The 21,457-nt window shown below is 36.7% G+C and overlaps 1 protein-coding gene across 12 annotated transcripts in view; it reads left to right on the forward strand.

The window, feature by feature from the left end:
- LOC131157859 (uncharacterized) overlaps positions 1-21,457 on the forward strand; it is an 87,549-nt gene that overhangs the window by 37,166 nt on the left and 28,926 nt on the right. For all 12 annotated transcript variants that reach the window (XR_009137335.1, XR_009137336.1, XM_058112273.1 and 9 more), the window contains 9 exons: positions 4,288-4,414; positions 4,548-4,745; positions 4,952-5,041; positions 6,742-6,804; positions 7,229-7,303; positions 7,438-7,488; positions 10,878-10,955; positions 12,157-12,291; positions 12,777-12,884. Coding sequence is in view for 10 of the 12 variants with exons in the window: in XM_058112273.1 (XP_057968256.1) it covers positions 4,288-4,414; positions 4,548-4,745; positions 4,952-5,041; positions 6,742-6,804; positions 7,229-7,303; positions 7,438-7,488; positions 10,878-10,955; positions 12,157-12,291; positions 12,777-12,884 (925 nt within the window). In the remaining 2 variants the exon portion in view is untranslated. The remainder of the gene's footprint in view (positions 1-4,287; positions 4,415-4,547; positions 4,746-4,951; positions 5,042-6,741; positions 6,805-7,228; positions 7,304-7,437; positions 7,489-10,877; positions 10,956-12,156; positions 12,292-12,776; positions 12,885-21,457) is intronic.

Raw genomic sequence — 21,457 nt, forward strand, 5'->3', positions numbered from 1 at the left:
TTTAATTCCTTTAGAAGTCTTCTTAGCCATGTTCCTTCGCATATGCCGTGTGCCATTGCCCTGAATTCAGCTTCTGCACTGCTGCTTGACACAACTGATTGCTTCTTACTTTGCCATGTAACTAGGTTTCCCCACACATATGTGCAGTACACAGAAGTTGACCTTCGATCATGTATTGATCTTGCCCAATCTGCATCATTGAATACTTCAATATCTCTTCTTTGATTCTTCCCAAAAAATAATCCTTTACTTGGTGTTAGCTTCAGATATCGTAGGATTCTATAAACTGCATCCATATGTTCTTGATTGGGGTTCATGAATTGACTCACCGTACTGACTACTGATAGAGAAGCCAATATCAGGTCGGGTGTGAGACAAATATATAAGTTTTCCAACTAGTCTTTGATATTTGCCTTTATTCATTGGTGCACTATCTTCCTTGGCTCCTAGTTTGGTTGTTGAATCCATAGAAGTATCTGCTGGTTTGCATATGAGCATCCAGTCTCTTTCAAAAGATCTAGAACATATTACCTTTGGGAGACAAAGATTCCCGTCCTTGACCGTGCCACTTCCATGCCTCGGAAGTATTTGAGATTCCCAAGGTCCTTGATTTCGAATTATTTAGCTGGAAGACTTTTGAGACTTCTCATTTCCTCCTCATAATCTCCCGTTAGAATGATGTTGTCCACATATACAATAAGGATAGAAAATTTTCCTTCAGGAGAGTAATAGTGTATGATCTGATTGACATTGAGGATAGCCATACCTCTTGACTACCTTTGTGAATCTCTCAAACCAGGCTCTTGGGGATTGCTTGAGCCCATATAAAGATCTTCTGAGTTTGCAGACTTTGTTGTGTGTAGCTTGTTTCTTAAATCTAGGAGGATTTTCCATGTAGACTTCTTTAGCTAGGTCTCCATTGAGGATGGCATTCTTGACATCTAGTTGGTGAAAAAGCCAGTCTAAATTTGCTGTCAAAGATAAGAGGACCCACATTGTATTTAACTTGGCTACAGGGGCAAATGTCTCTTCGTAGTCGATTCCATATGATTGAGTGAATCCCTTTGCTACCAGCCGAGCTTTGAATTGGTTAACACTTCCATATTCATTGTATTTCACAGTGAATATCCATTTGCAACCTACTGGATGTTTTCTAGTTGGTAATTCTATGATCTCCCATGTTCCATTCTTTTCTAGTGCACTGATTTCTTCCCAGACAGCAGATTTCCATTGAGGTGTACCGAGAGCCTCTTGTATGTTATTAGGATCCTGGATTTTGTCGAGGTTGGCAACAAAAGATCTAAAATTCGATGACAACCCCTTATATGACACAAAAGTGTATATTGGGTGTTTTGTGCATGATCTCACACCTTTTCTCACGGCAATAGGACAATCACTATCATCATAAGTTAACTCATTATGAGAAGTCTCGGGATCAGATTTACCTGGTGGATTTTCACTTGATCTAGGGCTCGGATCAAACTCTTGAATTTGCTCAAGGGATGCTTGCTGTTCTATCTCCTTTTGGTTCCTTCTCTATGAATAGGTAGTCAACTCATCATTTTTTGTTGGTTGAATAGTGTCCAGATGCTGATGTTTCACGAGAGATTCTAAGAAGGGATGTAAAGGAGAAATGGAGCCAGTAGTTGGAATAGATTTAGAAATTTGTGATAGGTGAGAAGGGCCAAAATCAGAAGAAGGTGAGATAACTCTTCAATATCCCAAAGCTGAAATTCCGATGTAATCTCCCCCTGAATTTCAGATTTGGGGTAATGAAGTTGTTGCTAAAAAAAGGTGACATCCATGGAGTGATAATATCTTTTAGTAGCTGGTATCCCAAAGTTGGAATTCCTGTGTAATCTCCCCCTGAATTTCAGATTTGGGGTAATACAGTTGTTGCTAAAAAAAGGTGACATCCATGGAGTGATAATATCTTTTAGTAGCTGGTGAATAGCATTTATAACCCTTTTGGTTTGCAGAGGACCCAAGAAAAATGCACTTAAGGGCTCTAGGATTAAGTTTACCCCAGTGTTGACTACGAACGTGAACAAAAGCTAAGCACCCGAATACTATAAAGGGAATAGTGGAGATGAGTCGAGTATTGGGAAAGGACTGAAGTAGAGTTTGACAGGGAGTTTGGAATTTGAGAACGCGAGAGGGCATCCTGTTTATGAGGTAGGCTATAGTGAGAATGGCTTCACCCCAAAAGTGTTTGGGTACATGTGTAGAGAACATAAGGGAGCGGGCAACATCTAGTAGGTGCTGGTTTTTTCTTTTGCCAATTCCATTTTGCTGAGGAGTGTCGATACAAGAACTTTGGTGTATTATACCTTGACTTGAAATATTCTTTGGCATTATCAGTTTTCACAATTTGTATTTTTGCTTGGAATTGTGTTTGGATCACAGTGTTAAAATTTTTGAAAATTTGACCTGCCTCTGACTTTTCTTTCATGAGGAATATCGAGGTAAGTCTAATGTGATCATCTATAAAAGAAATTAACCAGCGAGATCCAGTAATATTCTTGATCCTTGATGGCCCCCACACATCACTATGAATCATTGATAAGGGTTGGGATGCTTTGTAGGGTCGGTTGGGATAAGAGTTGCGAACATGTTTTGAAAATTGACACATCTTACATTGAAAACCATTTGGATTTTTATTATTGAATAATGAAGGAAAGAGTTTCTCGAGATACAAGAAATTTGGATGTCTCCCAACCTATAGGGCCGCAACAGAATTGCACTATCATTATTAGAACGAATGACAAAAAAATAACTTTGACCTCTAGACACTAAACAATCAAATTTGTGAGTTGTTCCTTGAGGAGGATCATTAACCTCGAGAAGATAGAGCCCCAAACACATCTTAGCACTGCCAATCGTGTTCCCCGAATCCAAGACCTGAAATTCACACATATTTGGGAAAAATTTAGTAACACAATTGAGATGCCGAGTGAGTTTACTAATAGACAGCAAATTGCAATCCAAATTTGGCACTAATAGAACTGAGTTAGTATTAGGTTCTCTGAAATTTTAACAGAACCTGTACCAACCACCTTTGAGAGTGAACCATCTGCTATCTTTACTGTTAAATTTTCATAACAGGGACTATAAGTAGAATTTTTTTTTCTATCTCCCGTCATATGGTCCGATGCTCCTGAGTCTATAATCCATGGACCTAACTTCTCCTTTTTAACATTAAGAGCACTTAAAAAATTACCTTTATGTGCCAAAGAACTGGTACCAACCATAGTAGTAGGGGCTGCTGAAGATTGGCTGAACATTTTCTGCAATAATTCTAGTTGCTCCTTGCTGTTGCCTGAGACCATGGCTTCGTGATTGGTGGTGACGTCTGAGACTGAAGAGGTGGAGTCGCGTCTCCTGGTGGCCATACTATATTTGGTCATATGGGAAGATTAGGGTTCAGAGGATGCTCTGATACCATGTTGAAATGTAGAAAAGAAAACTGATTATTCCACTAACTTATGAAAAAGATTACATTCCCTTTAAATAGATGATCATTTTCATCTAATTAGTAGGGATATTTACAACCTACTGAAAATAGAATATCCTATTTAAAATGGAAAGCAGTAAAATAGCAAAGACTATCTACAAAATTGGGTAACATTCTACCCAAATCCCCTAGGATCGTGGAACCAAAATTAGCTAACAAATCACCTGATTTGTTAGCTGTAAATCTCATAAGGATCAGCCTCTACTAAAGGCTGACAGATATCTAATAATTCTACTATAACTATTGGAGAGAATTTAAACAAACATATCTTTTATTCTTCAAAAGAACGAATTGGCTGGTTGTAGACTTTCCTCTGGTAGCTGAAGTTCTTGGAGAGAATTTAAACAAACATATCTTTTATTCTTTAAAAGAACAGACTGGCTGGTTTAGACTTCTCTCCAGTTGCTGAAGTTCGTGGTTCTTTAATTATGACTGTAATTCTTGTGGCTGGAATTATTCATGCAGTTACTTGTAGCAATTGTACTAAACCTGATTCATTGTAGCCATTTAGAGTGAAAGAAGGTTTATACACATGAGGATGATTTGTCCTAATTTTCAGAAGATGGGATAATTTGTCCATAAAATGATTTTCATTATTTGTACTTTGTATATTTGAAACATAATGTGTTTGTATATTGTACTTTATCAACCTGTTATTTTGATGCAGACAACATTTTCAAAAATTTCCAAAAAAAAAAGAATACAAAAATTTTCTCATATCGAATTGTCAACCATAGGATACTGTAATGTTTCATGTAGTTTGTTTTATACAGTTTCCAGGGTTCTCTGAGTGATGATCGGAATTTTAGAAGTGATATTGATGAAACAGAGACAGAAGAGGCATCATTCTCTGGACAGGAAGATTCAACTGACCACAGTGATATTCTTGAATGGGCTAAGGTCCGAAGCTTTTCTGACTTTCATATTCCTATATTCATGTTTGTTATCTTTCCCTGCATTCTTGTGTTCTTGAAGTCTTTTCTTGCCATTTTATTCATTAATGTATCTATGCATTTATTTTTTCTGGATTCAGGCAAACAATTACGGATCCTTACAGATAATATGTGAGTATTACCAGTTACATTGTCCTAAAAGGGGTTCTACACTTGCATTCCACCCTTTGGAACACCTGCACCATCTGGAATTCCATAGGCCTGATGAAACAATTCTTCACATTGCTGGGTCAACAATTGATTTGAAGTCATGCAGTACAAGTTTGGAATTAGCAGAGGTAGCCAATGATGATAGTTTTGAATGATAAACTAAACCATTCCTTTAAACTTTTTTTTTGTCCTAAAATATTTCTTCTTGAAAATGCAGCTGTTTTTTTTTTTTTTTGTTTTTTAAAATTTCCCAAGCTATCTTATTTTTATATTTTTATTTTCTTTATTCACAAGATAGCCAGCAGTTCATGTTATTGCTGTTGAATTTTTTCAGGCATACAGTGCACTCTTAGCAGAGGAAGAGGCGACTGCTTTATCTGTATGGGCTGTTGCATGCATATGTGGCTCTTTGCGACTTGAGCATGTAAGGCATGGCCCTAGTATTGAGATTTTAGCTTTTATTTTATTTTATTTATTTATTTTTTACATGTCTAAAGTTGTTTATCCTCTACTCTAAAGAGGTGAAGATGCTTGGTGTAGTGACACTGGGCACATAAAAAATTTTCACCTGTAATTGTAATTGCTGACATTTAGTTTCACCGTGTCTATAGGTGCAAAGTTGATGACAATGGATGGAATACATTTTTCTTTGTACAGTAACAATTATGGTGAAACTTAGACCTTGGTGTTCCAAATATTGAGTTTTTACTTCTAGATTTCCAGGGAAAAAATTTGCACTAGTTGAATTTTAAACCCGATGTAGTTTAAAATTTCACATAAGCTGAAACCGGATTCATTATTTAAGATTAATCAATTTAGACTGGTGTTATTCAAGATTTTAGTTGGGGCCCCGTGGATGCTTACATGGAATTTATTGTTGCTTGGAAGTCTTATTTATTTATTTTTTTAATGTACCCTTGGGATCAATTAGACTCTATTATCAGGTCTAGATAACCTTCTTTTGCCTAAGAATTGGTATCAACTTTAGTATCTAGGGCCTGATCAATAAACTTGAACACCAGTGACCTTTCAGTTTCATGGATTGCCATGTCATGACACTGATTGAAGGACCCAATTTGTGATTTGATCATAACTCAAAAGGCATTTGGATTGACGAAGCTGGAATGCTAGTTATGTGAATTAGTGATTCGTGTGGTGTCGGGTACTTTTTTTTTTTCCCTTGTAGTGAAGAGAGAAAAAGGAAACTATTTGGTATCATTTCTTTTTTTCGTTTTCTGTTTTTGTTTTTGGACAGTGAAGAAGCAGATTATGAAAATGCGTTAGCTTATGTTGCTGGTTTTTTATTTCTATTGATGGTTTTCAATTGTTTGCGAAAAAAATTGAAAACAAGATTTATGGTTTTTAGTTGTTTTGGTAACCTGTTTCTGGAATATTTTTCGTATCTAGAAATAAATTTTTTATTAAATCATTCATTTTATTCGTACTTTTTATTAAAATTAAGATAAAATGATCATGTGAATTTAAAATATAACTAGAATAAAACTGCTCATAAAGTTTGAGAAAACTTAAAAATACAAAAGCCATTTTTTACAAAATATTTTTTTTACTATATATCAATTGTCATATACAATTGATTGTTCTTATAAAGTGAATTTTGAAATATAATAATAGAGTAAAATAATTATAATAATTTTTATTTTTATTATAATACTTTTAATTTATATTACTTTATACTTTTATTATTTTAATCATATTTTTTAATTGTTGTTTGATTCAAAGACGAAAATTAGCATTTGTTTAATCAAGGTTTTAATTTAGTTCTATAAATAATAAACAAATAAGTTGTTGGTTTTCAGTTTTTAGTTTTTGCTTCTGGTTTTTAGTTTTTGTTTTTCGGTTTTCTTCTTCATGGTTTATGACACTGAGGCCAAATGGTCCCAAGTTTTTCACTTGCCAAATGAGTTGAAAGCTTACATGTCATTGTTATTTGGATTTATTTAATTTCATACATTACATTTGTATTGATATGGTTTGATACATGGTTGTTTCTTGGAGTCAATTATGGTTAGCCTATGGGAGTTTGAACTTTGGACGTATCTTTTTCTGGCCTGAAAGGTCTTTGAGAAGACTAATTTTGGTTGTTGATTTTCTTGCTGTTTCCAGGTGTTAACATTGTTTGCTGCAGCACTTCTGGAGAAGCAAGTTGTGGTTGTTTGTTCTAATTTGGTACTCCTCTCTTTGTCATGTTGATCACGGTCTTATGTAGACAAATGTTATGCTTTATATAAGTTCTTAGTTTGTGGTAATGGGGTTGTTCAAAGCATAGCTTGGATGCATTCTTCATAAACAAAGTTTGCAAGCCAATCAGCATACATCCACTGCTTTAGTGCTTTGTCCTGTTATGTTGTTCATTTGGATAGGTTGTAATGTTGCGCTTAATTTTTCTGTCTCAAGGATTTAGTTGGGTTTGAATCAGGCTCGGCTGAGTTGACTGATAATGTCATTTTTTTGTTTGGTTTTTTAGACTTAGATGCACTTTATTAAATTGTTGAATCATTGAAATTTTTTCATTTGTATTATTTATTATTGCCTCAATACAAAGACACTAAACTTTCACAACTGTTTTGTATGTCCTACTTTTTCTGTACAGGGCATATTATCTGCTTCTGTTTTGTCTGTCATTCCTCTGATCCGCCCCTATCAGTGGCAGAGCCTCTTAATGCCGGTATGAATCACTCCTGTTCTGTAGGAGAGTCAACTTCTTGGGAACAGTTAGTGTACGATACAAATGTTACTACCTTAACTTTTCTTTTGGCTTGCAAATTGCTATATTCATTGACTAAACATGTATGCTTCCAGGTTTTACCAAATGACATGCTGGACTTTTTGGATGCACCTGTCCCTTACATAGTGAGTTTTCCAACTTGCAGGCAGTCATGTATCTCATCTCCTTGTCCTTGACACATAGAATTTACTTGTAATGGATTTAAGAGTGCTTGGATTTTTTACGAGGGGATTTTTGCACAGGTAGCAGTGTCCTAAAATTGCTACTGACAAGATACTGACTGCGTACTAACCTATTACACCATGCTTTACCAAATTTCTACTTCTACCAAGAGTCCTATGCTATTTTAGAATGTTAAACAATAAGTAGATTTTCCTTGCAGCTTGTCATTTTTTTAATCTACTGTTTTCTGATGGGATGCAGTTCAAGCATGTAGTTGGTTCTGCCCGTTCAGTTTTGCAGCATTCTGTTTATTAAAAGAGCTTATATTGTCATTATGTGTGCTTTTGTGTTATTATTTATTAAATGGACCATGAGTCTGTTGCACAATTGATTATTTCCTTTGCAAGCATTCTTAGCAATATTTTTTTTTTGTAAGAATAAGAAAGTTTATTGGAGGGGAAAGAATGTACAAAGCAGAGGACGAGAAATCCATGCTAAATGGAAGAAGAGAAGTACAAATGAACATACCAAGAGTCCCAAAAAAATTAGTGCAACTGGCAATGGTTATTCTAGTCATTTAGCACTATTAGTATGTGCTAGAGTTATGTTAATAAGTGTGAGTTGGTAAGGGTATTATGGTTATTGGCAAGGTTTTAAATTTTGATTTTGACTCAAATTTTGAAGCTCCAAAAGTACAGAAATTTTCACAAAAAATTTGATTTCAATGTCAATTTTGATTCCGATTTGAAAAAAATAACGGAAACCAGTAGTAAATCATGGAATTCTTTGTGAAACTTTAAAAATGGTTAACGGACATAATAATGTAAGTTTTAAGGCTAATGTATTACAAGTTAAATAGATCTATGTTGTGTATAGGGTGGAAAAGTTATAATATAGTATGTGTATCAAAGGTCTTTGTAATATAATGTGCATTAAACATACTTAGATAAGAAAAATGAAGTTCATAAATCATTTAAATATTACTTATTACACAAATAATGATAATTTTGACATAAGTGGATAAATAAAATGTTGTTGTAAGTTTATTTTTTCATATAATTTCAATAGCACTTGTAATAATCTTTTGTTTTGATAAAAATAAATAAAATAAATTTAGAGAGAAATTTCATTTCACTCCTAATTCTCTCATTGGAATTCTGAAGAAATTTCATTTCAAAGTCAAAATTTTGACAAGTTTTGCTAATATTTCAAGATTTCAATAAATTTCGGATGATTCTTTTAGATTTTGGTGGAAATTATGCAAGCCAGAAAACAACTGCCATTTTGATTTCGAGGGTCATGGAAATCAAAAATTTTGATGCAAATTTCAACAATTTCCTGGAAATTTAAGACCTTGGTTTTTGTATGTACTTGACATATATAATAAATAGAGGGAGAGACTAATTGTTGTGGTTAGGGTCTTCCATTTTTTTTACCCAATTATTCAACATGGTATTAGAGCCAGGTTCGACCTAAACCCTACTGCCAAACCAAACCCTTAACTTGATCATCCTATGCAAATCTGCTGTTATTGGAGGATCAGCCAAACCTTTAGAGGATAGAAACAAACCTAGGAGTCCAAAAAACACTGCATCCGCTGGAAATTTCTTGGACAGTGCTGCGTTCTTCAGATTCTCAGTAACCGTTCCATATTTCACAAAGCCAACACCATAGACATTCATATAACCCTTGATATGTAGATGGGTGAAATTTCATGCCGGAGGGCTACTCATGCGCCCCCATGTGCCAGCCAATCATAGGCAGGGCACATCCCCATGTGCAGGCGTGTGAAGTTTTTTTTTTTTTTTTTTTTCTGGAAAATTTTGCCTCCGACTTCTTCTAGAATTCTGTAAGTCCTTACAGAGACAAAAATATCGAGTTGGTCATGTTTTTTTGGTCAAAGATCTAAACCTGTTGATACACTTATGGATCCCAACAATAAGTTAGTGCTAGTCTGCCACATATGGGTGTTTTGTTGCCTGACCCAGATGGTATTGGAGACTTGTTGGGAAGTTGAATGACCTTATAGTCACTCGATCGGACATGTCTTCGCAACAAGTGTTGTGAATCAGTTTCTTGATTCTCTAAGAACAAATCACTAGGACGTTGTAATTCGCATCTTGAGATATCTCAAAGGTGCACTTGGAAGAGGTCTCTTATATCAGGATCAGGGTCATAGTCATATTTAGCGATATACATATTTAGATTGGGTTGGGTCACCTTTTGATAGAAGATCCGCAATTGGATACTATATCTTTGTTGGTGTTAATTTGGCTTCTTGGAATGGTAAGAAACAAACTGTGGTGACCAGGTCAAGTGTTGAGTTAGAGTATAGGGCCATGGCTTACATTACATGTCAACTTGTCTGGTTGAAGAATGTGTTGGAAGAATTGGGTTTTCCACATTCTCAACCAATGGAGTTTATGTGTGATAATCAAGTTGCTATTCATATTGCCTCCAACCCGATCTACCATGAGCGGACAAAGCACATTGAAGTTGATTGTCATTTTGTTCAGAAGAAGCTTGTGCAGAAGCTCATTACAATAACTCATGTAAAGTTTGATTTGCAGCTTGCTGATTTATTCACTAAATCCTTGGGAGGTGCTTGTGTTAAATTCATTTGTAACAAGCTAGAAGCATATGTTATTTATGCTCAGCTTGAGGGGGAGTATTAATGGTTATTCTAGTCATTTAGCATTATTAGTATGTCTAGAGTAATGTTAGTAAGTGCGAGTTAGTAAGGGTATGGTCATTGGACTGTATTTGACATATATTATAAAAGAGAGGAGAGACCTATCATTAAGGTTAGGATCTCCCATTTTACCCAATTATTCAACAATAACAAAGATCGCCAGTCACTCAGAATGTGATACAATGGAACTCCTGGAAAAGCAACAGCTGCTGATGCCTAAAGAGAAGCATAAAAGACCACCCTGTCCCAAAGCAAACGCCACTGGAGGGTTTTTTACCAAGAAAAATTCTTGAATTCTTTTCTATCCAAACACACCCACCATGGACACTAGAGCACAAATTCATAAATTAAAATCTTTCCTTTGCCAAGTCACACAGATTAAAAGGACAAACCAGTATTGTTACACGTTAATATTTACTTTCTGTAAATGTAGAATACTCAGTCCGACTCTGGTTATTACACAAGAAAACAATATCATGTTTATCGCTTTGAAATTATTAAAATGGTTTGTTTTTGCTGTTGGAAAATCCATGGTCCCTATAAGGGAGAGTATAAACTGAAACGCAGCTTTCGCATTACCATCTTCATTAATAATTTTTAAATCATTTTCTTCTATTTCTTACTAAAATTACTCACATTTTCTTGACTTCTCATTTGTAGGTTGGTGTAAAGAACAAAACTACTGAGGTGCAGTCAAAGTTAACAAATGTCATACTGGTTGATGCTAACAAAAATCAGGTGTCTATTACTAGCATTTGGGTGTTTCTTTCTGTTGTGATGTAATAAAATGTGAACTAGTTGTAAAGAAAAGCATGCTTGTGCTAAATCTTCTGCTGTGATGCAATAAAATGTGCTCCAGTAAAGCAGATGATGCTTATGTATTTTCTTCGTTTTTAAACCATGGTTGTTAGCAAGGCAGATGATTGAAAAATTCATACTAAATTTTTTATGTTTTTCATATAATTGGTATAGCTTACTAAGAGATTGAAGTGCTTTGTAATGCTAGTAATTTTATTTAGTTATCGTCTCTCATGTTTTGTTTATTATAGTTAGGTATCTTTCCTCCATTCCATTTACTTCTTTTGTCTAAATAATATTTATTTTCAATCTAAAAAAATAATTATGATTTGTATGCCATAAATGGTCTGATAATTGAGTGCTTGTGAACTGATGCTAGTGCCAAAATCTATGCAAACTATTTTTCCTTTTAGCCCAGGCAAGGTAATACATGCACATGAGGTGAGGAGAACACGAGTAGAATCAGGGTAGCTGAAAGAGTGGAAAGCCAACCCATACTACTTGTCCAAAATTACCTAGCTCCTGGTGGGAGCTGAACTGAAACTTTATATCCAGCCAACATGGACCACTGGATGAAGAGGGTCCTTAGATTTTTTAGTCTAGCTAGGAAAGGTGATACATATGCATGGAAGAAGGGGAAATGGAATGGGTGGAATTGGTGTTGTTGTAGGGATAGAAGGCGAAACTATACTCACTCCATGTGAGCCTAACTCACGGAGGGAGCTTGAACCCTAGATCCTGCTAACAATACCTCACACTGGGCGATGTGGGACTACTAAACCTATTCCTTCTTCCCCCTTGGAAAAGGTAATTTGTGCACACGCACAGATACAAACAGAAAAAAGGAAAAGAGTAGTTGCAAGTATGAAAGGCCAAGCCATGCTCAATTCTCTAAAAGTTTGTGAACTTGTTTAGAGAAGAAAAAGGAAGAAAAAAAATGCTATGTTCAATCACTATAGCTTAATTTTTGTTGTATGTCATTTGTTTTTAGTTGCTTATTCACATCTAGAATTTTCCTTTATTTCTTCATTTACATGTCTGTGTGTATTGTTTTTATGTGGGACCCATTATTCTTGTGTGTTAATAGTTAACATCTTGAAGCCAAGAAGTCTGATTCTTTGCATGTTGCATGAGGAACTAGGTTAAGTCACCAGCATTACCACAACTACCTCAGCAAAAGGAGTTATTTTTATCCTTGAGCCCTTATCATGCAAAGCTTGTGGGAGAGAGTTACTTGGGGAGAAAAAGGCCTATTTATGAATGCACTAATGTTCAGGTATGCATTTGTGTTCCATCGTTTTTATTTTTATTTTTTTAAAAGCTAAAATGGTTTATCCTGTTTGTTTTACTATGCATGATGATTCAAATCATGTTTCCTTCCCTAACGTAACATTGAAATTGTTTAGCAACGATATGGCACTATCAATTTCAATAGATAATGTTAAAGCTTGATATATATTGTTGGTTAGCTTAAGCTTTTAGGTAAAGTGGTATTCTAACATGGTAGTTGAGCTGGTTAACAAGAGGTCCTGGGTTCTAGTCTTGCATTTATTGTGTAGTGCTTAAAAATTATTGTATTCCCTGTAATGGGTGTTATTTATCGTTTGTTTATCTCCCCACGTGCTGTTGGCCTGCATGTGCGGGGGAGTGTTAAAGCTTGATATACATTATTGACCCACAACCTAACAGCTTAAACTTTTAGGTAGAGTGGTATTCTAACAGCTAATAAATTGTTTAAAATTTGTAATGTATTATGTGTAGATCGATGCAGCCAAGGATTTCCTAGCTGTGCTAAGATCCTATTTGGATTCTCTCTGCTCTAACTTGCGTTCTCACACAATCACAAATGTTCAGTCTAATGATGACAAGGTTTGCGTTCCTTATCTAATAATTGTTATCGACATTGCTGAATGCAAATTGCTCTGTTTTTTCCTTTTAAGCAGCCAAGTTTCCCAGAAAAATGACAAATGTGGCAGGGAGAAATGTGAGATATTGTGACATAAATTTGGCAATTAACTCTGGTTTAGATACTGCCACTTTTCTGCACTGTGTATTGAACTGAAAGACTTGGCTACAGCTGCCTTTTTTTCTGCACTATGTATTTAAACAACTGATTTGGCCACAAAATTCTCTTAAACACATGCACCATGACAACCGCTGAAAAATAGCACCTCATGGACTGGGTAGTTGCATGGAGATTTTATGTTTATATTTGAAAATGCCCGTGTGTATTTTTAAATGGAAAATTTAACTGAATTTTTTTCATGATTACAGGTGCTTTAAAAGTTTACTCTTTTTCCTTATTTTTTAGAAAGAAAGAAAAATAGAGGCAGCATGGTGCTGGATTGGTATAGATATAGACACAGAGAAATAATGGAGAGAAAGGGGGAAGAGAAGAGGAAGAAGTAGAGGTGGGGGGAGGGCTGCACAAATAATTGCGAATAACTCTATAGTACTTCAAATACACAAATAATCCTAAATCAACTAAACTTATGGAGGCATTTGGTATCACCGTCTAAAGTTATGGAAATGAAAACTAGAAAACTGAAAATGAGAAAAAAGAACTAAAAAGTAAAAACGAGCAACTTGTTTGGTTAATATTTTCAAAGCTATAGCAAATTGAAAACCTAGATGAACTTATGTTCGTTTTCGCCCTTGAATCAAATAACAATTAAAAATATGATTAAAATAATAAAAATAGAAAATATAAGTTTAAAAATATTATCATAAAAATATTAATTATTATAATTCTTTTATTAGTTATTATATATTTGCATTCACCTTCTTCAACAAGAATCTTATTGTACATTACAATTAAAAAATGGTAAAAAACAATTTTTGAATGACTTCTATTTTTTAAAAAGATTTTTATAAATTTTATGGGTATTTTATTTTAACTAATTTTAAATTTTCACATGGTTGCTTATTTTTAATTTTACTTAAAAATATAATCCATAAAATTCTATTCTAAATATTAAAGTGTTATATTGGTATGTTGTCAAAACAATTAAAAATTCATAAATTCTAGTTTTTAGTTTTGAAAAGTTTGACAAAAGGAACACATAATTAGCAAAATAAGCAAACACATTGTTAGACTCATAACATGCTTCTTCATTGGATAGAAATGATAAAAAAAAAAAAAAAAAAAAAAAACACTAAAATGGAAAAGTCCCAAAAATAATCAAAATTTTCCAAAAATAAAATAAGAATCCTATCTAATCTATGGCTACAACAGGCATCTAAAATTCTCTATTGGTGGTCCTCCATTAAATTCTTCTTGTTAGAGGAAACTTGACTTTCTAAAATGGTTAGAAACTTAGAATAAATTTGAACATATAGGAAAATCAAGAGATGGCCTGAATTTCTTGGCATCATCAATCACCTTGGGGAAGTATGTAAAAATCCTCCAACTTGCAAGTGACATAGAAAGACCCAACGTACTTTGATAAATAACAATTCCTCGAAACGAGAAATCAACTTAATATCTAAATCTTTTGGGAACTCAAGCAAATGTGCATTTGGTCCATATTCTAGAATGATGGAAAATGTTTGGCTATGTTTGGTTAAATATGTGAAGGAAGAAGATGCTAGGTATGGGGGCACACATATTTACTAGTCGTAGGAGAGTGGATTTTCAACAGTAAGATCCATGATTAAAGAATTTTCAACAAACCATGGAGCAATTGATTGTTGCTTGCTCAATCTTTGGGTTAGAAATGGAAAATTGAGGTTGAGGAACTTGACAAACATCTACCTTAGTAGTTGGCAATTGATCTTGAAGTTCATTGCAAACTGTCACGAGCTAAGCTTGTTTTGGGCATTATGCTTACTTGTGACTGCTTGTCTCGTGTGCTTGGGATAGGTTTCTATCATGTAAATACTAGTGTAGGGTTATTTTTTGCTAGTAGTGTCTTTGTATGCCAAATAAGGCAGTTTGACTCCTCGGTCACTTTGATGTTTCCTAGTGCTAGAGGGGGAATGACCTAGAAAGTTCTTTAGGGGAGGGTGAGTGTTCATCTGTCATTGTAAAACTCATTAGCTTTTGTCAACGTGTTTAGCCTACTTGCCTCCCTCGCTAAACACATATTGTCAACGGAGGTGTTGTTAATGATTGCGTAGATTCAATGTTTACTGCTTGCTTGCCACTGCTTTCATGAATGCTTAATATTTTCGCTGCCATTTGATTGAATGCTAATGAAAGTGTTTCGTGGATGAATGTTGGTAAATGATGGGCTGGCTAGTTAAACAAGAGTGCTTTAGCTAGTGCCCCATGGCTCTTTCACAAAGGTGTGAAAATAGTTGGACCATGACACTTGGTATTAGAGCCAAGGCTCAGTTGCTACAAGAATTCAGTTATCTTCGTTGTGGGATTTGGAAAGCTTTGGTAAGTGACCATGGCACCAAACAATGCTGAGAGGATCAGCGTGCTGGAAGCACAGGTTGAGGCAACAACCAACACTATGGCCGCGTAGGTGGCTCAGATGAGAGAACTTGTTGATGAAGTGATGGGATCACAAAAACATCAAGCTGATTTGATAGGCAACATGTCAGAGGACTTTCGCCATACAGTTGAAACTTTGCAGTCGCGGATGGTTGATCTGGACGCAAAGGTGAATCTGATGGTTCTTGCTATGGGGAATTCCAACCCTCCGGGAGTTAGCAAGACCAAGGTACTAGAACCCAGGACGTATGGGGGTGCCCGTGATGCCAAGGAGTTAGAGAACTTCTTGTTTGATGTGGAGCAGTACTTTCGCGCTGTGAGGATGGCCTCAAAAAAGGCAAAAGTGGATACTGCAACCATGTACTTGGTTGGTGATGCCAAACTGTGGTGGTGCACCAAGTACAAAGAAATTGAAAATGGAAGCTATGTAATCGATAGTTGAGCAGACTTGAAGAGAGAGCTTAAGGCCCAATTCTTTCCTGAGAATGTTGAGTATAATGCAAGGAGAAAACTGAGAGATTTCAAGCATACGGGGTCAATCTAGGAATATGTGAAACAATTTTCTGCTTTGATGTTGGATATTCGGGATATGTCAGAGAAGGACAAGTTCTATTTTCTAGAGGGGATGAAACCATGGGCAAGAACTAAACTTCATAGGCAAAGGGTCCAAGACTTGTCAACTGCACAAGCTGCTGTAGAATGCTTGACTGACTACACTGGTGATGATACCGCTTCGTCCAAACAGTTGTGGCGGGGAGGGAAACAGTGGAAAGTCCTTCAAGAAAGGCAAACCCAAGAGTGGGGGAGCCGACTCTAAATCATCAACCTCAAAGGAAGTTTCGTCGTCTCAAGGGTTCAACACACCTAGTGGAAAGGGGAAGAGTAAAATTTCGTGCTACTTGTGTGGAGGACCTCACAGAGTGAGTGAGTGTCAACACAAGGGATTACTCAATGCCTTACAAGCTTCCACTTTGGGACAAGTGGTGGAAAGTGAGGAGGAAAGGAAAATGCCCCAAGGGTGGGTTCAGTGCGGCTAGTGAGCGCATTGGAAAAGCAGGAAAAAATACCGAAAGTTACATGAGCAAAAAGGTTAATGTTTGTGGACTTGAGGATAAATGAGAAGAGTACCCACGCTATGGTGGATACGGGAGCTACTCATAATTTTGTTTCACAGTTGGAAGCATGGAGACTCAACTTATCCTTAGAAAAGGATACAGGACGCATGAAAACAGTTAATTTTATAGCCCAGCCTAATCTGGGAGTAGCCAAGCAAGTTACTGTGAAGCTTGGACAGTGGGAAGGTCATGTGAATTTCACAGCGGTGCCATTGGATGACTTTCTAGTCATTTCAGGAATGGAATTCCTAAGGGGGACGAGGGCAGTGTTGATGCCTTCGGCTGGTTTCCTATGTCTAATTGGAGATCACTCGTGCATGGTGCAAGTCTTTGCAATGAAAAGAGACGACGGGAAGTCCCTTGCAGCCATACAACTCAATGAGGGATTGGGGCAGGGTGAGCAGACACGTCTAGCCACGGTGGTGGTAGACAAAGAAGTAGGCCAAGAGCTAGTGCCTATGACCATCCAAGCTGTGTTGGATGAGAACAAGGAGGTGAAGCCGGATAAGCTACCTCACAATTTGCCTTCACGACGGACTGTGGAGCATGAGATCGAATTGTTGTCAGGAGTGAAACCACCTACTAAAGGGTCATGTTGGATGCTGCCTCCAAATATAGTAGAGTTTGGGAAATAGCTTGATAAATTGAAAGCGGGATGTGTTCGCCCTTCCAAAGCACCGTTGGAAGCATCGATGTTGTTTCAAAGGAAACATGAAGAGCATCTACGGAAGGTGTTCGACAGGGTGAGGGGAAATACTTTGTATGTGAAGGAAGGGAAGTTCTCTTTTGCTCAGTAGAGCAACAAATTCCTTGGTCATGTGGTTGAACAAGGTCGTATTCGGAGGGGTATGGAGAAGGTAAGGATGATTCAAGAACGGTAGATCCCCACGACAGTGAAGGAGTTGCGTTCCTTTCTTGGCCTTACTAGATATTGCAGGAAGTTCGTTGAGGGGTATTCGCAGAGAATGACTCCAATGACAGATTACTGGGGAGGTATTGTTTGCCGCAATCGCGGGATGATGTGGTTTATTATACTAGAACTTGTCTCACTTGCCAACAACACAAGGGGGAGCGGAAAATGTATGGTACTTTCATGGCCGCACCAAAGTACAGTTTGGCAAAGGAGATGACACAATTGTTCCTTGTGACTGTTGTGAAACATTGGGGTGTTCCCCAAGTTATTGTTTGTGACCGAGACTTAATGTTCACTGACAACTTCTTGACCGAATTTTTCAGGATATTCAGATCACATCTTGACATCTCTTTGAGTTATCACTGCCAGACAGACGGGCAAATGAAGAGATTCAGAGAGCTACTAGAAGAGTACTTGCACCATTTTGTTAACGACAACCAGGAGAATGACGTGCAACTACTTGATGTGGCTCCGTTCTGTGGCAATGCCCAAAGGAGCTCAACAACCAACAAGAGCCCTTTTGAGTTTGTTACAAGCCAGCAGCCACTATTACCTCACATAGTGGGCGAGTCGTACAGACGAAAGAGTCCCAGGGCGTACATCTTCACCAGAGAATGGAGACAGATTGTAGAGTTTGCCTAAGCCTATCTGGAGAAAGCTTCTAAGCAGATGAAGAAGTGGGCAGATTAGGGGAGAAGACTGCAGTTTCATGTCAGCTGCCTCAAGCTGTTCAACGCCGACACCAATGACCTGAGCAGAAGTCAGCCCAACAGAGCAGAGTTGAAGACAGTGCAACGTGACATACATGAAGTTGAAGAGATCCTTGCAGACAGAAAGTTCATATCCTCAAGGAAGAAGCGGCAGAAGTTCCTAGTGAAGTAGAAATGCCTTGATGACAAAGAAATCAGCTGGATTTTTGCCGAAGATATGAAACCATTCGTGGACAAAGTTGAAGTGTGCTTGGGATGGGTTTCCATCATATAAATACTAGTGTAGGGTTATTTTCTGCTAGTAGTGTCTTTGTATGCCAAATAAGGCAGTATGACTCCTCGTTCACCTTGATGTTTCCTAGTGCTAGAGTGGGAATGGCCTAGAAAGCTCTTTAGGGGAGGGTGAATGTTCATCAGTCATTGTAAACTCACTAGCTTTATCAACGTGTTTAGCCTACTTGCCTCCCTTGCTAAACACACATTGTCAACGGAGGTGGTGTTAATGAATTGCTTAGATTCAATGTTTACTGCTTGCTTGCCACTGCTTTCATGAATGCTTACTGTTTTCGCTGCCATTTGATTGAATGCTAATGAAAGTGTTTCGTGGATGAATGTTGGTAAACGATAGGCTGGCTAGTTAAACAAGAGTGCTTTAGCTAGCGTCCCATGACCCTTTCACAACGGTGTGAAAATAGTCGTACCGTGACACAAACCTTGACAATCAAGTTTGTTGACAAGTCAAATCTCATCTCTAACCTAGAAGCACCAACAATATATAGGGTCATTAAATACAAATCCTAAGGCCTTATCTTGATAAGAAGATGTGTCATGTCCATTGAGCAATCAAATATTTTGTGTTAGTAATATTCAATTCATTTACGTAGTTGTGAGACTCAATTATGCAACAATTTGCATCTACTTATATATCCTCAACAATGAGTTTTTTTCTTGAACATCTTGAGTGTGATTTTGGTCACCTCTTGACTACTTAGAAGTTGGTCTAGGTTGATCAAACTCTTAACATTGGAAGTGGGGTTATGGGTGGGTAGCTAGAGAAATCTCCCAGCGTCCAAACACTTTGGTAAGTCTCAAATAGAGTGGGTGAATGTTTTAGGTTTTCCAAAGTAGCCAACTTTCTTATTTCATTTCAAAATTTTTTTATAGCATAATCACCACCTTAGGTTCCTCACGAAGAACGTACCCATACATGAGATTTCTAAATTTAAGGTAATAATCAGTGCCACTAACATAATTTGACCTAAGATTGCATAGTTGTGATGGCCCAAAGGCAACCCAAGATGGTAAAAAAAAAGAGGGGGGGGGGGGGTGGGGGGGGGTGGGGGGAAATAGGGTTACTTAAAAATTTAATTTTAATTTGCACTAAATTAATACACACAAACAATCAATGCAAAAACACAAAAATTAAAGCGATAGAGAGAAGAAATTGCAAACTCTCTTATAGTAATTTGACTTCCTCAAGTCTACACCCACTCTCTCAAGGTCTAACCCGCCTTGAGATTCCACTAGAAACACAAGCCTTTCTTCAGAGGCAAGGACTCCAATACAATGTGATTGAATGAGTAAAAGAGAAATTTTTCAAGAGTGAAGATTCATAAATGTAAGCTCACAACAAGAATTACTTTCAAGAAGATGAAAGAGTTATGGCACAAGAGAGTATTTCAAGCACAATAGAGTTTTTGAGAGAGAAGAGCACTTTAGCCTTTCATAATATGAGAGAGATATGTATTGTTTTTGTGCATTTTGCTTTATAGGCCATTTATATACCAAGACACAAAAAACTAGCTGTTTTATGGCAGTTATGTATCTTTTCTAGTCTGGGCGGTCGGCGGCTTTTTGACATTGGTTGACCGCTTACTAGCCGTTTGACTGGAAAATGAACTATTGAGGCCAATAATAGAGTAGACCGATTGACCGGCCCCTGTGGACTAGTTGATTGCCTTAGACTGCAAAGCCTGGTTTGGTCTCTTTTCTCTCTTTTTCTTTCTTGGTTTAGTTGTTTTGCGCCAAACTCAATCAAATTCTTAACATATTTATATATAATTGCAATTCAAATTTGCTCAAAATTGCAATCAAATAAAGTAGGAAAGAGGTCTCGGAAGTTCTTCAAGCTTTGGCAAATTCTAAGTCCTTAGAGATTTCTTCAAGCTTGTATTAATTTATCTCCTATTTGTCATACCTAAGCTCAGAGTAATTAGATATTAAGTAGTTTGTTATCATCAAAATTAGGCCATAAAATCTTGGGTTTAACAATCTCCCCCTTTTTGATGATAACAAACTCCTTGAAAAATGGGGGCGAAGTCTCCCCCCCTACATACATGCATATCCATTTACAAAAAATTTGGCAGAGTTTCAGCTTAAAAATGTAGCAATCCATATTCATCAAACCACAAAAAAAATTTTAGTATTGCTTAACATTCATTAGGGTGCTACGACCACAAGGCACAACAATCCATCATACTTATGCACAAATCTCAACTCAAGCAGTGTCATAATTCATTTCAAGAACTCATTCACAAGTCGATCAACATACAGTTTAAGTTGCAATTCATCATCCCACAATATATCCAAATCAACATATACTAGCCTTGTCACAAACTTACATTTTTCAATATCTCTCCCCCCTTTTCAACATCAAAAGGAGGGAGGAAAGAGCAATAACATACATAACCAAGTCAATAAATGTGAATCTAGTCACATAAGAAAGAAAAGATGCCCAAAAGATATTACAATACCAAGATAAAACAAAAACAACCAAAAACACAAATCTCATTGAGGGTAGTGGAGGAGGTGTGTAGTGATGCGAGAGGAAATACATGATTTAATAGAAATGATATTATTCGTCTTCAAAAATCTACTCCATGTGCTCAACCATCTCCTGGTGAATGGATGTGCTCATAGTTTGCATCTCCTCTCGAATATGCATCTGCTCAATCACCAACTCTTTTATGCAATTGTTCAAATCATCCAAATCTGCTTAGGGTGCTGGGGTATCGTCACTATCATCATGATCACCAGCCTTTTCATCAGAATCCTTACCATCAATAGGGTTGTTAGGAGGTATGGGGTGATCTAGGTGCATGCAGGTAGCCGTCGCAAAATCAAGACCATTGGGTACTTTGGGAAAGTACTCAATCTCATGCACTTGGTGAGAATGAAAAAAACTGGTCAAAAACATGTCATAAGGCAAGCAAAGGATGATACTAGGGGAGGGTTGGAAACATTTAATATGCCCTAGTGAAGAT

The sequence above is a fragment of the Malania oleifera genome, chromosome 6 (assembly GCF_029873635.1).
Source record: "Malania oleifera isolate guangnan ecotype guangnan chromosome 6, ASM2987363v1, whole genome shotgun sequence".
NCBI lineage: Eukaryota > Viridiplantae > Streptophyta > Magnoliopsida > Santalales > Ximeniaceae > Malania > Malania oleifera.